At 42.6% G+C, this 18,267-nt stretch overlaps 1 protein-coding gene across 1 annotated transcript in view; it reads right to left on the bottom strand.

The window, feature by feature from the left end:
• The window catches only part of OXSR1 (oxidative stress responsive kinase 1), a 93,841-nt gene that overhangs the window by 54,406 nt on the left and 21,168 nt on the right, over positions 1 to 18,267 (bottom strand). The window contains exon 3 of the mRNA XM_074574018.1: positions 8,715 to 8,823. Coding sequence (XP_074430119.1) covers positions 8,715 to 8,823 — 109 coding nt within the window. The remainder of the gene's footprint in view (positions 1 to 8,714; positions 8,824 to 18,267) is intronic.

The following is an 18,267-nucleotide window of genomic DNA, read 5'->3' as shown; positions in this document are numbered from 1 at the left end:
CAGGGAAAAGAGTTTTGCGATGGCACCACAACACAATAAAGTTGTGATTTTTCCACCTCAAAGACCCGTAAATTTAGAAGGTAGGTACTGCTTCCCAACTCAATTGCAACTTCATAAAGCACAGCACCGTGGGATATGAAGAAAGAAGCCAAGTTGCATTTCCACACACTGCTTCATGCTGCGTTCAAAGTCTTCTGCCATTCTGGCCTGACATGGAGCAACTGAACACCCAGATCCCCAGACAGAAGGCCAGAGCTAAGCACAAAGCTACTCTGAACACAGAAGTCACAGGAATTCCACTGTTGAGGGAAACACTTTCTGCTAGAAAGCAGATATGCATGGAATTTATCAGGCTGATGCTGAAATGCAGTTGTTCCCGAGGATCTCAGTTAAGCATATGACACAGTTGGTAGGGTATGACCTCCACTGCTTTAGCATGTAGACAAGTTTTCTCACTTACACCAAATGCCTCGCACTCGAACAATAGATCAGTAGGTCAGAGCCCCATCCGCAGCCTAAGGGGCAAAACAACCATTTCGCACAAAGCAGACTGTTCCCAATCCAGCAATGCATTAACTGCCAGAAATTAACTGTAAACTAATTCAGCTGAACTGGAACCAAGACCTGACCTACACAAGAGCATGTGCTTTACAAACCCATCATCCCGTTTCAAAAAACCAGCATGATTCCTGGTACTGCCCAGTTTCTGAGCCAGCTTCTCAACTAGTTTAAGAGTAACTGGGAAAGTTAAGAGTTGGATCTCTGCTTAAATGTAGTTTCAGTATAGGTTTGTGGTCTGCATGCACAAAAAGATAGAACAATTTGCAAGACAAACGTCTCCCATAATCTAGCAGCCAGAAGATGAGGTTCACATTGGAAATAAAGCACCCACTCTGTATCAGAGAACAGTTACAACATTTTCAATAGAAGAAATCCACTACGATGTCTTTTTTTCTTTTTAAAGAAATATTTGACTCCTCCCTAGAATACAGCTTCTATTTCAGATAATGCTGTGAAGTACCCTGGTGTGTATTATACATGGCACTATGTTTGATTACAACAGTCCCCTCCTGATTTTTCTCATTCAAAATGCACAGTTAGAAGCTACAGATTCACAGAACAGGAGGGTCATGCTTAAGTGAGAAAGAAATTAAGTTTGGCTGAGGCTGACTGGAAAGCTCTTCCAAGCCCAGAAAGGAAGTGTATCAGAAAAAAACAAAACAAGACAGAGGGAAGAGCCAGAACTAGAGCCTACATGTAAATATAAATAATGCTGTCATTAATAAGGATGTTTAAAGAAGTCTGGTGATGAGTAACTGATCTCAAAGCCCAACAGAAGACGAAAAGAGAGGACATTTAGAGATTGATGTGGAAAAAAAAGCAGTGATAAACAAATTCCTGCCCATCAAATATACAGAGCAGCACACAAACAGGAAGCCTACAAGATGTTGCACAATCTGATAAAGCATTTAGTATTATTTATCATTCATCACGAATTAAAGTGTCTCAGTATATTCTGACACCAATTGCAAACTGTATTACGTCTACTTAGTAAAGCACAATCTCTCAGTGCAAATTGTACAGCAATTAAAAGTTAAGTGGTTTTCTGCTCAAACTCACAAGCTTCCGAGCCTGCTCTAAAAGCTGCTAATGCAATAGCTCCTAATGCCAGCGGAACTCACCGGGAACCGGCTGTACAGAGACACACCTGATAAAAACCCAACCTGTAACTATTACAGGTCAAAGACAAACACGCAGCAAGCAATTCCCCCCCCCCTCGCCCCCCGGAGTCCTTATTGCTGACACCGGTTCTGCAGACAGGTATCTGTCCAGCTGCACAAATGGAACAGATACCCCATTGCTCCCTCCACTGCTCTCCAGCAGTGAAGAACAGTTCACCTTTCCGATTTTTTCACGGCTAGATTATATCTGATTAGGTCTGACTCAATCCACAGAAGCCAGTTCCAACTTTCCAGAAGCAAGTAGCTGGTTTCCACCCTTTACAGCAGTATCAGGGCAATGAAGGGACAAGAAACCCATGAGCAGACCAATAACCTGAATTTGTAAGAGAGGGATATTCAGTTTTTGTATGTTGACATCAGGGAGACCATTTGCAATGGACTGTCTTGAAACCAAGTAAATGCACTCCTATCTTGCACCCCACACACGTTCCCAGTAAAACCGTCTCCTTCAACACCCTGTCCTTTGGGCTGCTCCAGTGTTTTCTTCAGCAACAAAATGAGATTAAAGAGTTCCATGGCTCACTACCTCCCTGTTGTGCCAATGCACCTCCTTACAAAGCCATACTGTAAATGAGATCACTGCAGTAATTCAGTTTTCCAGGCAGGGTGGAGACCCAGCAGCCAGGAACTTCTTAAACCAGCTTTGCTGGTGGAGAAAAACTTTTGTGTAATGGCACCCTCGGGGCAAGAAGTCCTAATTGTTCCACTGATCCGCTTTCAACAGCAAGCCACCGCAAAACATCTACACTTCCTGTTCCAAATCCAAAGCGTATTTCTTTGACCTCACCTACATCAGCAAGCACGAGTAATGGCATTTAGGAAGCCTGATTCTAATGTTTCTCCTCAGGAGAGGAAGAGAGTGTCCATGTGACAGTTGTCAGCCACGCTGCTTGATGCCTCAGGCCATGGGGCTGAAGCAGAGAAGGGTACAAAAACCCGAGCAGAAAGGAAAGCTTGTTTAGAACAAGATTACAGATAAATGCAGGAGTATTATGGCTGGAATTTTACATGCCCCCAGAGGCAACAGAAATGCACAGCAGAGCTAGTTGCTGTGGGACCCACATCTTGCATGTTATACTACAACCCAAGTGACAGGACAAAGATACAGGATAAGTTAAATGCAAAGAAAACTCCTCCTTTAAATTTGTCTGGCAAGCAGAACAAGAAAGTTTAATACTTTTTTTTTTTTTGGTTGGAAAGTAAGATAAAGAGCAGGTAACAGTACCTGCATTGATTTGCCATTTAGAGGCCTGGCATAAACAGGCTGTTAAACAGCGCTGGGGATCACTACACAGTTTTGTGAGAATCAAGATCTGCCCCAACGCTGATGGACACTGATGCTGAACATGCTGCATCTTTGAGAACCAGGACTTGGGAGGATTCACTGCTGCTTGTGTTAAGATATCTCAGCAGAAGCCAGCTGTTTCAGTGAGCCTGATTGTCATCAGAGCCAAGAATTAAATCTGCATCTTGTCAGCGTCTGACAAACAGAGGAAGAAAACGTGAAAGAAGAAGGAACAGCTGATTGGATTTGCTACTTTTGGGGCTGAAGAATACAGCAAAAGAGCACCCAAGTAAAGGAAAGAACAAGTTATACAAAACAAAGGAAAAGACATTTAAGTACATTGCTGGGGTTTCTGGTTTCAAAGTTGCTTCTTAACTCTGGTTAAGCCACCTCAGCACAGAGGAATAGTTAAGGAAACTTACACTTCTTGCCTCCTTCCCTCTAGAGCGCTTGCATGGATGTCTAAGAAATACGACAAGATTAAGGCAGGAAGCAAGATAATAAATATAGGGAGCAAAACCGCCTATTGCAATTGAGACTGGGCATTTATAAGCAAAAATCTGAAGCCAAACTACTTCTTTTTCATGCTTTTCCTATTATAGCTCCGAGTGGCAGTGTATCTACACACTCTGCATTCTGCAATCGTGTACAGTGCCTACCACCTCCTGCTTCTGACTTATCCCATCCTTAATTGTTTGAAATTAAGTTGCGTCTCTACAAATAAAATTAAAACCCCTCCAGATAGACTCAAAATAGCATAGCGCTCTCCCAACAAGATAACTCAACATAAACACAAGGATTTCTAAGAACCTGTGGCTTACGCTTTGATCGTAAATCACTGCTGGAATTAGGAGAGGCCAGATCAGAGATTAGCACAGCAGAAGTAGAACAAGATGTCCTGCCTCCCTGGTGGAGACCTAAGACTTGCCATACCTCCCCTTTTGGTCTGGCCTGCTGAACCGCTGGCCAAGTGCTTCATCAGATAATCAAGATGAAAGGTTGAAATAAGAGGTTGATTAGATAATCTTAAAAACTTCTGGAAAATAAGAGGTTCAGCTATTTCAATACAATAATCTCCTTACCAGATTTAATTAGGAGCCTTCAAGAAGGCATAAGATCCAAGCGCCCCATCTGGAAATGTTTCGATATTTAAAGGATTTACACAGTTTAAAAATATTTCGGAGGTCTCATCTGCTATAGGCTACAACCGTAAAAATTGTTGTGTGATGTAGCAAGCTGCCACAGACGGCTGTTTCATACGAGCAACTGTTTTGTAGAGTTAGCTACGGCCGTGGGTCACCTGTGAAATGAGAGCTCTTGTCAAAAGCAGCAAGAATTTAGAGGAGCAAACAGGTCACAATCAGAAAAAGCACAAGAACAAAAGGACAGCTGCTCCTCTTCCTACTAAAAGCTGCAGGAGCTCAAAAGCAGGACTAGGCTTCAGATGGCTTTAAAAAGGCATGAGTAAAATTCACGACAAGGGAATGCCAGCGAGGCAAAGAGCAGGTCAGCAGCTGTCTAGAAATAGCCATTGGAGTTTAGTTTGGAGTAACATTGGACCAAATGGCTGGGGTGCCAAGTTGACATTGCTAAGCTTAGATCCCTACAAAACAGTTTCATCATTGGAAGAAAGGGTCTGAAAATTCTACTGAAGGGAACAGAAACAGCAGACACTTCACAACCGCAATCCAGGCACACATCACCAGATCTGAAAGAGGGTGTCAGAGTAACTGGACACACCAGCACCTCTTGTCACTACCAGCTGGATATCATCACAGACACGCTTCTGCCATCAGCAACAACTACGCTCTACATCTGCTTCGGTGTCAGATCTGCCACTTCTAACTGCGTTCAGCAGGAACTTCAACCAGCCTGACTTGGCTCTGATGCACATTAGTGGTTTTACATGTTACTCCCCAGCAGCTCACCAGTACATTCCCTCCTCGTTGCTGCTGACTTTCAAAGACAGAAAATGGTATCTTCCACCAACACAGTACTTGCAAAGCTTAGACAAAAAGTTCTGTTTCAGCAACAATGCCAGTCAGACAATTAAGCTACCTTTGAGCACACCAGCTGGCTGCTCAGAGGAGCAAGGCACTCTTACTAGAGAACAATGGATTGTTCATGGACTTCATGGATTTAGAGTATTTTCCCTTAGAGACATTTCTCAAATACTTGCATATATGACTAGGTTAAGATTTCAACAAAATGACTGCAACCAGAAAATAAACTGAATTGCACTTACAACAACAACAGAAAAAAAAAAGGCTTGCATTACAAACTGGTCTGTCTTGTGGGCTGTTTATCAAAGTAATAAGGTCAGTGTAATTAGGATGAAATTAAAACTAGTTTCAGCCTGGAAACCCATGCCAGCATACACTGACACTGATGGAAGAGAAGCAATAAGATTCTGAACTTTTACTCAGAAGAAATTCTCAAGTACAAAAGCCACAATCAAGATACAGAATCAGAACAGATTTGATACGTGCTTACTGGGATGTGCAAGTATCTCAGTCCATGCTCTCCGAATAGTTAGACAGAATAAGAGTTAGCCTGCACCCTGGTCTGGGTTGGGGTTTATTTTCCCCCCTCCTTTCTGGTCTATACAAACAGCTCAAAGGTTTTTCCTGTTGAGAATCTCAGACCATTATTTTTCCCGCTGGATGACAGATGACTACAAAACTAGCCAGTTTATTACTGATAAGAAATAAGCTGAAAGGAATGAGAAGCAGTTTTTAAAGCGTCTCTTGTTACATAAATCACTCAGCCTAAAACCAACTGGAAATAGTCTCATTAAAAGTGAATGAAAAAGCTTTTCGGTCAGAAGGCTCCAATACACAAGTTTCTTCACCTATCCTCAAGACTGACCTGTAGAATTTGCCTATGAGGTCTAAAATAAGATTTCTGAAGTACAGACAAGAAAAAAATATACAGTGAAAACAGTTAACAAAATACCTCTCAAGGTACCTTCCTGCATAAAAAGGAGTGACAAGTTATTCTCAAAGTCTTGCCATCTATTTTAGCAACTTCCCCACCCCCTAAATGTTTCATTTTAAGTGAAAAAAATTAACACTGGCTCACGGAAATGTTGAGAAGGAGGGATTACACTGCTACTGGTCCATCTTTTATTGTATGAGCCCTAATCTTAAACATATGCAACAGGATAAGATAAGCAGTGAGATTTAGAATTGGAGAATCACGGAATGGTTAGACTTGAAAGGGACCTTAAAGATCACCCAGTTCCAGCCCCCCGCCATGGGCAGGGACACCTCCCACTAGACCAGGCTGCTCAAAGCCCCATCCAGCCTGGCCTTGAACACTTCCAGGGAAGGGGCATCCACAACCTCCCTGGGCAACCTTGGCCAGTGCCTCACCACCCTCAGAGGGAGAAATTTCTTCCTGATATCTAATCTAAATCTACCCTCTACCCTTTGAAGCCATTACCCCCATTACCCCTCATCCTATCACTACGTGCCCTTGTAAGAAGTCCCTCTCCAGCTTTCTTGTACGCCCCCTTCAGATACTAGAAGGGGCTACAAAGTCTCCCCAGAGCCTTCTCTTCTCCAGGCTGAACAGCCCCAACTCTCTCAGCCTGTCCTCATAGGAGTGGTGCTCCAGCCCTCTGATCACCTTCATGGTTTCATAGCACTACTTTACTGAAAGGACCCCACTTAATGCCAGAGTTGCACAAGGGTCAATTATCAGTCTGCATAATGGAGAAGACCATTCAAAGTAAATATTAAATGACAAACAGGTCATCATACACACCACCAAGAGGCTGGTTCTGAAGCAATGATTACTTTTCCAGAAATTTTCCAGTCCGGTCTTTATATTTGTGGTACCTTGATAGTGAAGAGATAGTCCACAAAGTCTCATTTTTTTTTTTTCCATCTTTACTCCCCTCCCCCCAAAAAAATGAGGGCAAACAAAAGCAACATTCGTAGGGTCAAGGATGAGCCTAATCCTGACTTGGTTCTGACAGAAAGCCACCGTGACAATACTAGCTAAGGCAGCTGTGCATTTTCTTCAAAGAGGTTGTGTACTCTCCTGAAAAAGGTCAAGAACATTGCTGCTGTCTCTCCCGCACCCCCGAAATGCCATTTCCTCGTGTTGTAGAAACCTTCCCCTAGATACACTTTTCAGACACACAGCAAAACTACTTGCATTAAGCCGGCAGGGGATTATTTTCTACACAGAAACAGCAATCACATCTTTAATGACCTGTTATGTGTCACTCCAGGAAAAGAGATGGTATTACTTAATGACACATAAGCACATGAGACATTAAAAACCCTTTAAGACAGACTTAAGTTGGCATAAAATTTGATTGCCCCCAAGAGAACTGCTAAAATTCTCTAAAGAAGATCTTCAAAGACACATGTTTTATGGTCATTGTTGAGCTCTTGTGGAAAAAGCCAACAGGTTTAGCCAGATTTTTCCACATCATCTTCTGGCATTTTACAGTCCTCAGTATTAAGCCAAAAACAGAGAAGCCAAGAAGTTTTTATAAAAAGCAAGAAAACAGTTGGGGTTTTTTTTCGGCTTTCAATTCCTTTTCACTAGGGTGCCAGGAAAATCAAGTCTTCTTAAAGACAGGCCTAAGATTTAGCAACAGTCCTCTACGTTATCATCCAGAACTTGATTCTCTTTCTTTTCATGACTGTAATTTAAACAGGGTTCCTGGAAAATATTATGACATCAAATTAAGCATTACTGATAAGTTTTCAAACTCTCACTCAAAAAAAGCTGTCTCTCCACTGTCTGAGAGAATAAATCCAGAAAGGGGAAAGTCTCCCTGGCTCTGTGTTAACTAGCCCGTAATTTGAAATGATCCCAAGTATTCCCAGTTATTTTGTCAACTGGAAGAAGTGGGCAAAGTAATCCAGCTCTGAGCAACGACACTGTACAAATCAAGCTGCACCCACACTGCTGTTCTCCTCCCTTTTTAAGGCCATACACTGACATTACGGGAGTAGCTCTGCCTAAAATAGAGATAATTTAAAGTTCCTCAGAAGGGCAGCCAACACGTCAATAAGCCAAAATCAATGGAATGGCCGGTTACCAAACAGCCATTGGCATCATGCAGGCCTCCATGCTGCAAGTGAGAAAAAGGTCAAGGAACCAGTCTTGCAAGAGGAGTTGAATGTCTCACAATAAAGCTAGTGGAAATGGTTGGGCTCGGTGGAGTTGGATGCACATTTCCCTAGTTCAAAAGCTTATCCAAGGCTCACAGAGCAAAGATGAAGAAACTTTTGATAACATGACCCAAGAAGCACCACTTCAGATCCATCATTTGAGAAGATGACAGTGAGATTTATGTTCTAGAAGTTCAGGATGGTTTCAACTACTACATCTGCACTTACGCTTCTCTTGTCAAGTCATACGCTTAAGTTTTCAAATACTTAACTGAGTCATTCAGCAAACATATTCAAAATAACTCTATGAAATACTGTCAAATACACAAAATAAGAGGGGGAAAAAAGCTAGAACAATCATGTAGTTAGGTTTTACTATTGATGTACATAACAAGAGAAGCTATTTCTGAGCTGAATGCATTGAAGTTAAATATTGTTATTCAAATGCCTTAATTCACAAGTGGGAAGCTTAGGAGGTAAACAAAGGAAAGGGTATTACAGGAACACAGCTTTTTACGTTGCCTTTTAGGGTAAGGAAATTGGACCACTCACCTCCACTAAGTAACTTCATCACCAGCCAAAGCTCATCTTTCACCACGAACGATGTGTAGTAAGATACAATGTTGGGGTGATGGCACTGACTCATGGCTTGAATTTCTTTCTGTAGAGAAAAATAATGCATTAGCAGTTGGACCCGGTGGTTATTATTCCTGGGGCACAGAAGTTCTCTTCCTCAAGACACAATCTTCAAAGAGGGTGCAAAGAAAAAGGATACCTAGAAGCTAAATGTAGAAAATCCAGAAGTACTCTTAACACTCAGCCTACATCACACTAGGGCCCAAAGGTATTTTAAGGTGTTCTTCCTGTCTGTCTAGATGAAAGAAAAAGTTGACCAAGAACCTCTTAGCAAAGTGGTCGTAGCTCAAACACTTGCATGCAGCTACAACAGAATATTCCTGAAAATTCGCACCAGTTTGTTACCTAAGAAGTTCATCCCTTCAGTGAGATATTACACAACAGATGCTTAATCTGTTGAAGACTATCATTCGGATGAGAAAAGGAAATATTTGCTGCCGGGAAAAAAAAAGGCCTCTTATTCCTAATGTTTCTTCCCAGCAGGAAAGCAGATGGCTTAGCTCAATCAGGTTGAAGGCACAAAGGACAGCTCTATCTTTTGTCATACTGGAAGAAGAGGGAAATCAGTTCAAGATCAGAAAGTTGTTAGCTACTACAGATGGGAGTACTATGTGAAATATGCTCAGATATTAAACTGTTTGAGTTTTGACTGTTCATATTCTTACGTTTGGTTACAGGTGAAGGGTTGAGGTTTTCCAGGTTATGGAGCCAACAATGCCACAGAAAGCACTGACTGATTTTTCATTATGCAAGTACAGATCACCAGTATGGAGAGAAAGCCTCACAGTTTTTTGACTGCCCATAGACAAAAGCCATCCATTAAGCCAAGCCTGGCACCCTGCACTACGCCCAGCTGGGCCATTGTGCTTCAGCCAAGCTGGTAGCTTCAGCCAAGCCCCCCAACATGTCAAGTTGTACCCTCCAGCACCATCCACACCAGACACTCATCCCCTGGTGTCCTGAACTTCTGCTCTCAGCTAAGACATTCCTTCACTGAACACATGGATGCCACTTACTCTTCAAAGGTTTAATCACTGCTCAGTCTCCCCATGACACCGACTCACCCAAGTCCCGTAATCCCAAACACACAAGGAAGGAGGGAGAACAAGGGCCCTTGGCACCCTGATCCCTTCCTCCCTCTAAGCACAAGACCTCCCTGGAACCAAAGTGCAAGAGAGAGATCTGAGAAGGATTTGCCCATGTGTAGGATGCCCCACAGTCACAGCATTTTTCTTCTCCTGCTCATATACAAAGCTCTGCTTGTGACTGAGTATAGCTTAAAGGCACACTGCTTTCCCCTTGGCAAGGGTTGGCAAGGGTTTAGCTGGCAATCACAGCTACAAAGAAACATGCTAATGTTGATTTATCCACTTTAATACTGCTTTTCAGTGAGTAGGTGCATTTGAGGAATAAAACACAATTGGTTCCTCTTTCTACTTCTCCAGAAAAGGCACCAACTTTCCAGGAAACTCCAATAAGCAGATTAAAGAAGAATCCTTCTAAACAGGAAAGGATATTTGAAGAGCTGGGGAGCAGGCTATTCATCTCAGGGTAGTCTACTCGTTGACTAAAAACCACTCCACGAAAATAAATACCGCCTGAAACAATATCCTCTGCTTATTCCAACAGCTTCAGCTCCCTTCCTTGCAAACACTCACTTGTGTCAAGCTATTTTTCAAAAAGGAAATAAATCAGCACCTTTAGAGTTTTCTAATACCTTCTAGTTAAGTTTCTTTGCAATGCAGGAAAACCCCCTCAACAGACAAAGCTGGCAACAGAAACCTTTTTACTTCCCTGCTTCAAATTTCTACCAGGGGATGGATGGGAACGGGGGCCCTGGATAACACAGCTCAGACTCAGTCACTGGTTTCTGCCTTCTGTCACACTTCTCACACAAAACCTGGCTTGGTTGGGAAGCTCTGGGCTGCTGTCTGTAAATGAAAGTGCAAGACTTTTGATTCATCCAACGTTCCTGAAACTCACTGAGCTCAGAGTTTTGAACTCATTTGCTTACCCCAGGATCATTTGGGACTTGCTTAGAGCACCGGACTGAGCCCCTAGTTAAGGAAACACAGGTGGAAAGAAGCAAGCAGGACACTGACCAGTTAATCACCCCAGCCGCCAGATCTGCCCCAAATCCACCATTCTCAGAAATCACCTAGAGGAGCTGTTTTTTATCTTTTCTTAGCTAGACCACTCAAAATATTTTGAACAAGCTCCCTGGGAGATCAAGAGACTAGTATAAGAAATATACACAAACATTGTGTATTTTTTATATATTAGCGTACCCCACTGGAATTCAGGAGATGGTGAGACAAGTCTGGAACAAGTTTACTTAAGAACCTAGACCTGGATCAGATCTTTGCCATTCGAGCAGCTCTGTACTACAGCATATTGCAGGCATTCCATGACGCTGAGTTACTATTTTATTATTTTCCAAGAACTTCCTCTCTCTTTCATTACCACAGTCTGCTCCCTGGGCTGGGAAACAGTTTGAAAAAACAAAACAAAGCACACAAAAAAAGCTGAAGTCTGTCATATGCTTTGGTGCACAAAGAGGGAAAATCAGTAATCACAAATCTGATCCATGCAATTAAACACCTCTGTCAGCCAGTGGATGTGTAACACAGGCAGATTAAACCATTTCTCACACAGTGCATCACAGCTCTGAATAATTAATTGCATCACAACCCATATTTTCCAGTGTTTTTACATTATTACTAATAAGAGAGAGCAGCAGTCAGGCAGAGTTTCCCCTCTCACCCCCACCCCATTTTCAATAGTTTTCTAGCCTAATCTCACACTAACTACATCAAAGTTTCGCTCTTCTTCACCCCCACAGAGGGTACCAACATCCTGGAGGCTCAACGCATACAACTGTTTTAACTGGTGGTGGCAAATCACAGTGGGCTTTGTGGTTTAAACACTTCCTCGCATAATTGAAATCAAGCCAATGCTGTGGTACATACAACAGTCTGTGCTGCAGCAGTGCAAAGGCAAGGGCCGAAGAGGTGTAGTTAAAGCAGGAATCACAGAATGGTTTGGATTAGAAGGGATCTTAAAGATCATCTAATTCCATGCCCCCTGCCATGGGCAGGGACACCTCCCACTAGACCAGGCTGCTCAAAGCCCCATCCAGCCTGGCCTTGAACACCTCCAGGAATGGGGCATCCACAAGTTCCCTGGGAAACTTGTTCCCGCCCTCACAGTAAACAATTTCTTCCCAATAGCTAATCTAAATCTCCCCTCTTTCAGTTTAAAACCGTTACCCCTCATCCTATCACTCCGCTCCCTGATAAAGAGTCCCTCCCCATACGGAGGCCTATGTGGAGGGGCCTTCCTGTAGGCCCCCTTTAGGTACCGTAAAATCCTAGTGGGATTCCCAATGGGAAGTCAAGGATCACCCGGGAGCTCTGCTCAAAAGCAGACTTACAGAAAGAGAGAGCAGAAGGGGATAAAATGCAGCAATAGCCTTTCTGCGTGCTACTAAGCAGAGCTTTAATACAATTTCAAAAGTTTTCCAGAGAGTTCACTGCTCTTCAAACACAATAAAGTCACAGCAAGCAACGATTTCTTCTCCCTACCTTCTCCCTAATAAGTCTGCTATCCCCAAATTACACAAAGAAGAAATAATCGAGTTACAACTGTGCTCCTCTCACTTTCACTAGCATTGAAACTATAGTGGAAGACTCCTAATAAAAGATCTTGGTGATTTCTACACGTCTGTAATAATGCCAGTACTAAACATCAGAATTTATTTGGGCTGCTATATACAACTTTTAAATTGGAAATGTTGCTTCATTCCCGCTCTGCCAAGCGTCATGGGTGACTTGATACAGACCCCTCAAACCACCCGCAGATCCGGTGGCCAGCAGACAGCTCTTCCATCCATCCAGTTGCGTAGACACAGACACCCCTCGCACTAGATGGCTTCAGTTATGCGACACTGCCTTACTGCCAATTCCCCATTTCAGGATCCATAAATTATGCTGCCTTCTGCTCAGCTTGGGAGAATGAATTACCGATAAAAACATGTCTAGACACAGGCAATGTTTTGGAGATGGCTACAAGGCTCACCCTGGGCTAGATATTAAAAAAATATCTGCACTGTCAAACAACAAAAGCAAATAGACTGGGATTAGCTATAAAGGCCTCTGTGTCTTCCATTAAGGGTTCTGATGAATGTTTTCAGTACTTCTGCGGGCAATAAAAGCAGCATTTCAAGGCTTCTGAAACACTAATAAAACTGCTGTGAAGTATAATTTAGAATCATAAGAAACCTATTAGTCTCCTGTAAGTCTGACATACTTCTGGAGATCTGCTATTTTGGAAATGCATTTATTTGCCCACTGACACACAAGTGAAGTTAATAGGAGCTGAGATACAAAGCAGGTAAAGCCGTATTTAAGCTACTAGCTGAACTTTCTTATGGTATTTTCTGTTCACATCATCACCTTCTACTCTTTGTGTTTATGTGCCCCTGAGGCACGTTTCAAAGACACTTGATCTCAAATACAAGGATGAAAATCAGGCTTTATTTAGTTTTACTTCCCACGTGTTTACATGAACTCAAGAGATAAAACAGTGGCAATCTGCTTTTATGTGGCTACCTGCAACTTCAGAGGAATCCAAAAAGCTGTCAACTTGGCTACCCTGTTTGAAGGCAATCATGACCATAAGAGAATTGGGGAGGGAAAGCATGCCCGGGGTGAAAAATCAAAGCAGGTCAGACGTGATCTCCCCCCTGAATATACCAATGTTCCAACTACGGCAAAGAACTTCCCGCTCAGCTGAAAACTCAAGGTATAAGGCATTAAAGCTCCTATTCATCCTTTTAAAGCAGGATTTAGAGCTCTGGTCCTACAGGCAGCCATAACCGTTCAAATTTTGCTCCAAATGAAATTCTAATGGTTTAACTAAAAGGCTGTAAAACTAAGAATATTAATTCATTCCCCTTTTTAAACATCAACATAAAAAAACCAAACGTTCCCCTACCACACTCAACTTGAGAGGCACTTTTTGAAGGAGATGGGGAAGAGCACATAGCTCAAAATCAGACATTCTGATCCAACTTCTATGTCCAGATTATCCACTTCAACCCCTTAGCTCAAGCTGCGGCTAAAGGAGATAGACTGGCAGAATTAAAAAGGACTTACATTAGCCCATCCAGAGCAACAGTGGAAAAGAAACAATTCTGAAAGGGATAGGAAGTTTTCATCCATAAATTAATCTTAGGCAATGGGAACAAACCAACCCCATGGCAAGTCACCCAGCAGCTGCTCGTTTCAATGGCTATTCTTCAACATCATTCAGTGGTCATTCCTCCCCTCAAGGTCTGCAGTACTAGTGACAACATACTGAAGGAAGCAGATGTTTACAACTGTTATGGTGTAGCAATTCACTGACTCACCTCACAAATACAAGCGAAGCCCACTTTATCCACTTTGCCGACTAACATATCACTGACCCTCACAGTTGTTCAGGTCAATACTCAGTGTTTAAAGTTCGACAATGCCTTAAATTTGTGATTAATACACACAGCAGTTGCAGAGTCCATGAAATTATTTACATACACCATCTCATGCTCATCCAGGCCAAGTGAAGGAAGACACTGTACATTCGGGATTTCACACACCATTAATCTCCATGTTCATACTGAACTTTACCCACCCACACCAAAAAAAAACCCAACAAAAAAACAAAAGACAAAACACCCAACCAAACACCTTCAACCAGCACAGTAATTAAGATTTCTGTTGTTGCTGCTTTGAGAAACAATACAACCAAGCTGCATGCAGCTTAGGTTTACGTCCTCCATAAAGCTGCAATCCCATCATGCAAGAAAACATGTAACATGGCACATCAAATAACCATGCAGAAGCCACGTATTATACATCAGACTCTCTGGCATTGACGCTTGGGAACTTTTCACCCTGGAGCAAGCGTAAAGGTCCTCAGGACTGGAAATGGAATTGTAATGGCAATTCCCACAAGATAACAGGCATGGATGAAATATCTATACTACTTCTACAGCAGACTACTGCTTTGTTCCCAACAACCTTATAGTCTGGTTAATCCACTTGCAGGAACTACTCTGTCAGATCAAAGCCACTTCAATATCCTTTCCAAGTCTTCAAAAGAAGGTGTAAAACCCTATAACAAGCAGTTACACAATTATCTGCCCAGAGGAAAGACTTCTGACTAAGCCTGGGCAGTTAACAGTTGGCTTATGCTTTAAACCAGGGGAGTTCATAATCCTTTTTTTAAATCCTATCTAATTTAACCTTCTCAACTATAGGTTGATTTATTTAATCTCACGCAATGTTTGATCTACGTATTATTGGCAGCCAGCTCCCCAGGTTAATTCCATGAAATTCAAAAGGACGTCTCTTTTTATTGCAGTTAAACTTGTTCCCTCGGCTTCCTGAACTGCCCTCTGACCATAGCAGTGGACAAGCAGTACCTTCACTTCACTCCTCTTACATGTAGACCAGTCAGGCCCAGTCCTATCAGTCTCCAGACTAGGAAGAGTTCAGAGTCTCCTTCTAGAAGCAACAACGCCACATCTCCCATGCTCCTTCCTGAACCTGCCTCCTGTTAAATCACCTTAGGAACTAAACGGGCAGCAGTTCTCCCCAGCCGGGAAAGCCCAGTGTGAAATACTCCATAGCTTACGTTCCTCTCTCTGCCGTTCAACGTTCCTACTAACTGCTAAGCGGACAACCCATGTCATCTGTTACTCAAAGCATGGAGGAAAACCACCCATCATGATGAAAGCAAGCTAACTCAGCTTTAATTGCATGAAAATGAAGCAGAGTTTGCTAGACAGAGGGAAGATTTAAGGTCTTTTAGATCAATAACTATTTAAAACAAGAAAATGCTATACAAGAAAAAAAAAAGCTTGAGGCATGGTTATTTCAAGGTAGATGTTACACCACTGTGTTTCAAGGACTGGCAACAGCAGCAACTTAACCAGCACCCCGCAAAGGAAAGGAGAGGTAAGAGCAAAACACTGCAGTGAACAGTGTCCAGCTGTGAAATACACCACATGAGCGGACTGTTTTCAAACACACACCAAATGCTGCATAAATTTAACTACTATGGGTTGCAAGACAAATAAGAAGCAGAACTTCAAGAACAAATCAAAAAGCCCAAGACCAATTGTAGACAACACTGTATTTGACCACCTCTCCTTACACTCCAATCCCAGTCACATCAGTGAGCAAGAATCACAGGCTACTCCGTACTTCCCTTCCAGCTGAATCCCACATGCTGTCCAGGAAAGATCTGGGAGCATTCAAAAATGTACCGTGAAAGAGAGAAAAAAAATCAAGCACTGTTAATAAATTCCTGACTAACGTCACCTAATCCAGTAGCTGGGCCACATCTCCGCACTGCATTACTGCCTGTCTACATTCTTTACAGCAATTAGCACTTCCGCTGAAGAGCTGAATGCCCTCGACTTGGATTTGTTCACCATGCAACAAAATTGGTCTTTCCTACACTTCCGTACCCTGTAGCAGCAATAAATTAATCCATTGCATTAACCCAGAATACCGTGCAGTGTTTGCAAAGCATGCAGCCTATGCCTGACCACCCACACAGCTCAAGTGTATGCTGAGATACAGGAAACAAGTTCAATACCTATAATGAGCCAAGTCATATCATTTAATTACCCTAAGCATGGAATCTCCACAAGGTAGGAGGTGGTCCCAGATTCCCTGGCCTCTGGGCACCTGCTGCTATAGAAGCTGAAAGGATGCTCAAAGTCACTTACCTTGCATCTCCTAACCCCACCCCACACTAACCTTCCTCTTGTCCTCCATTCCAAGAAACAGAAGCACCAGCCACTAAGCAGCACGGACATGTAGAAGAAACAAGTTATCTTTATGGATGGCAGAACCTTTTGCTGCTCTCCCTACCCTCTGCCAAAGCAACATGACACTGTTTTACCCTCTTTGCTAGGCAGATTCTGGGAATAAACAAGCTTGCTTCAGTAGAGAAGTCTATGGGTCTGAAGCACTGTAGAAAAAAAAAAATTAAAAAGAATTTAAGCACAATTATCCCTCTTCTATCCCATTGCCTGATGACTGGGCAGTGCTATAGCACAAGACCATTGTCCTGACCCCCGGTAGCACATCAAGGTTTTCTGTAAACTGACTACTGTGCTCAGATACCTTCAGCACAATGGATCTAATAAAAGCCCAAATTTGTGTTTTTAACTGCACTGGGGAGAGGAGAAATCAGGGAGGTGGCGTAACATACGCCAGTATGAACTCATCGTATTTCTCTTTGCACTTGCTTCTTAAAACCACTGTAATCTGCACGGACTTACGTTTACATTTTTTGTAAGAAAAAAAAAACCCAACACAATCCTGCAATAACAAGGAGTTGCTCAAAAAAAGGTAATTACACTGATTGGAGAAAGTGCCATGAACAGAGACCACAAGACTGAAAAGCTTGAGAATATTTACTTTGGAGAAGAAGCAAATATGGAGACAAGATAAAAAGTAGGGAAGGTAAGGGCACAGAGCAGGCAAATCAGGAACTTCCATCCTTTGGGCTCTTGCACTGAGAAGTGACATGCAATAAATTGACGAATTCAGAACAAACCCAGAGAAAACACTTTTTCAGACAACGTGTTTACCTTGGTGACCGCTGCCACAGGAAGTTCCTACAGCTCAGAACCATCCTCTTCCCCCCCGCCTCCACCTCTCCATGCCTTTAAGTTCAAGAATATCTATAGCTGCATACACAAGCCCACACAGGGACCCCCAGTAGATCTGGTCACTAAATCGGAAGCTTAGGAGAGCTGATAATGGCAACTCATTGCAGTCCTACCCATGACAAGAAAAATTATTGTGAGGAACAGGTTTGCAGAGATTTAAAATATGCTATTAGAAGTACTTATCTAAAATTACTTGCCAAGTTTCTGCAGCACATCTTTCTGAATCTAACCCTTCTATAGTTAGAATTGCCAATTACTAAAAGACTAATAATGTCAATTACTACACCATGACAGTACAGTTCGGAATACAACTGAGGCACAGTAGTACCGGCAAGCCACATGAGACACTTGAGAAGAGTACGAAGGAATGGTATCAGGACAAAACGACTGACTGTGAAAAGGGAAGACATCTCAAACTCCTACACTAGCATGAGCCACGAGAGGATGTGACTGCAGGTCATCCTAACAGTCCCACACGCAACCCTTCACAGGCACACTAAAATGTGACAGCTTGGATGGAGCCATTGCTCCTTACCAGAGCAGATTTGCAGATACCTATAATGATAAAAATAGCATTAGTCACTAGACAGAAACTGGAACCATGGTTCAAGTGACTTGCTGAAGATCGTACAAGTGAAGAGCTAGCCAGGACTCCCAAATTCTCTCTGTTCTACTTTCTAACTGCAGTCACCAAAACAAGTGCCTGAGGTAACACTACAGAAGCTGTCAGGATTCAAGTGG

Source organism: Larus michahellis, chromosome 2, assembly GCF_964199755.1.
Source record: "Larus michahellis chromosome 2, bLarMic1.1, whole genome shotgun sequence".
NCBI lineage: Eukaryota > Metazoa > Chordata > Aves > Charadriiformes > Laridae > Larus > Larus michahellis.
The sequence above is the reverse complement of the archived record's forward strand: the minus strand, read 5'-3'. Positions and strand labels throughout refer to the sequence as shown.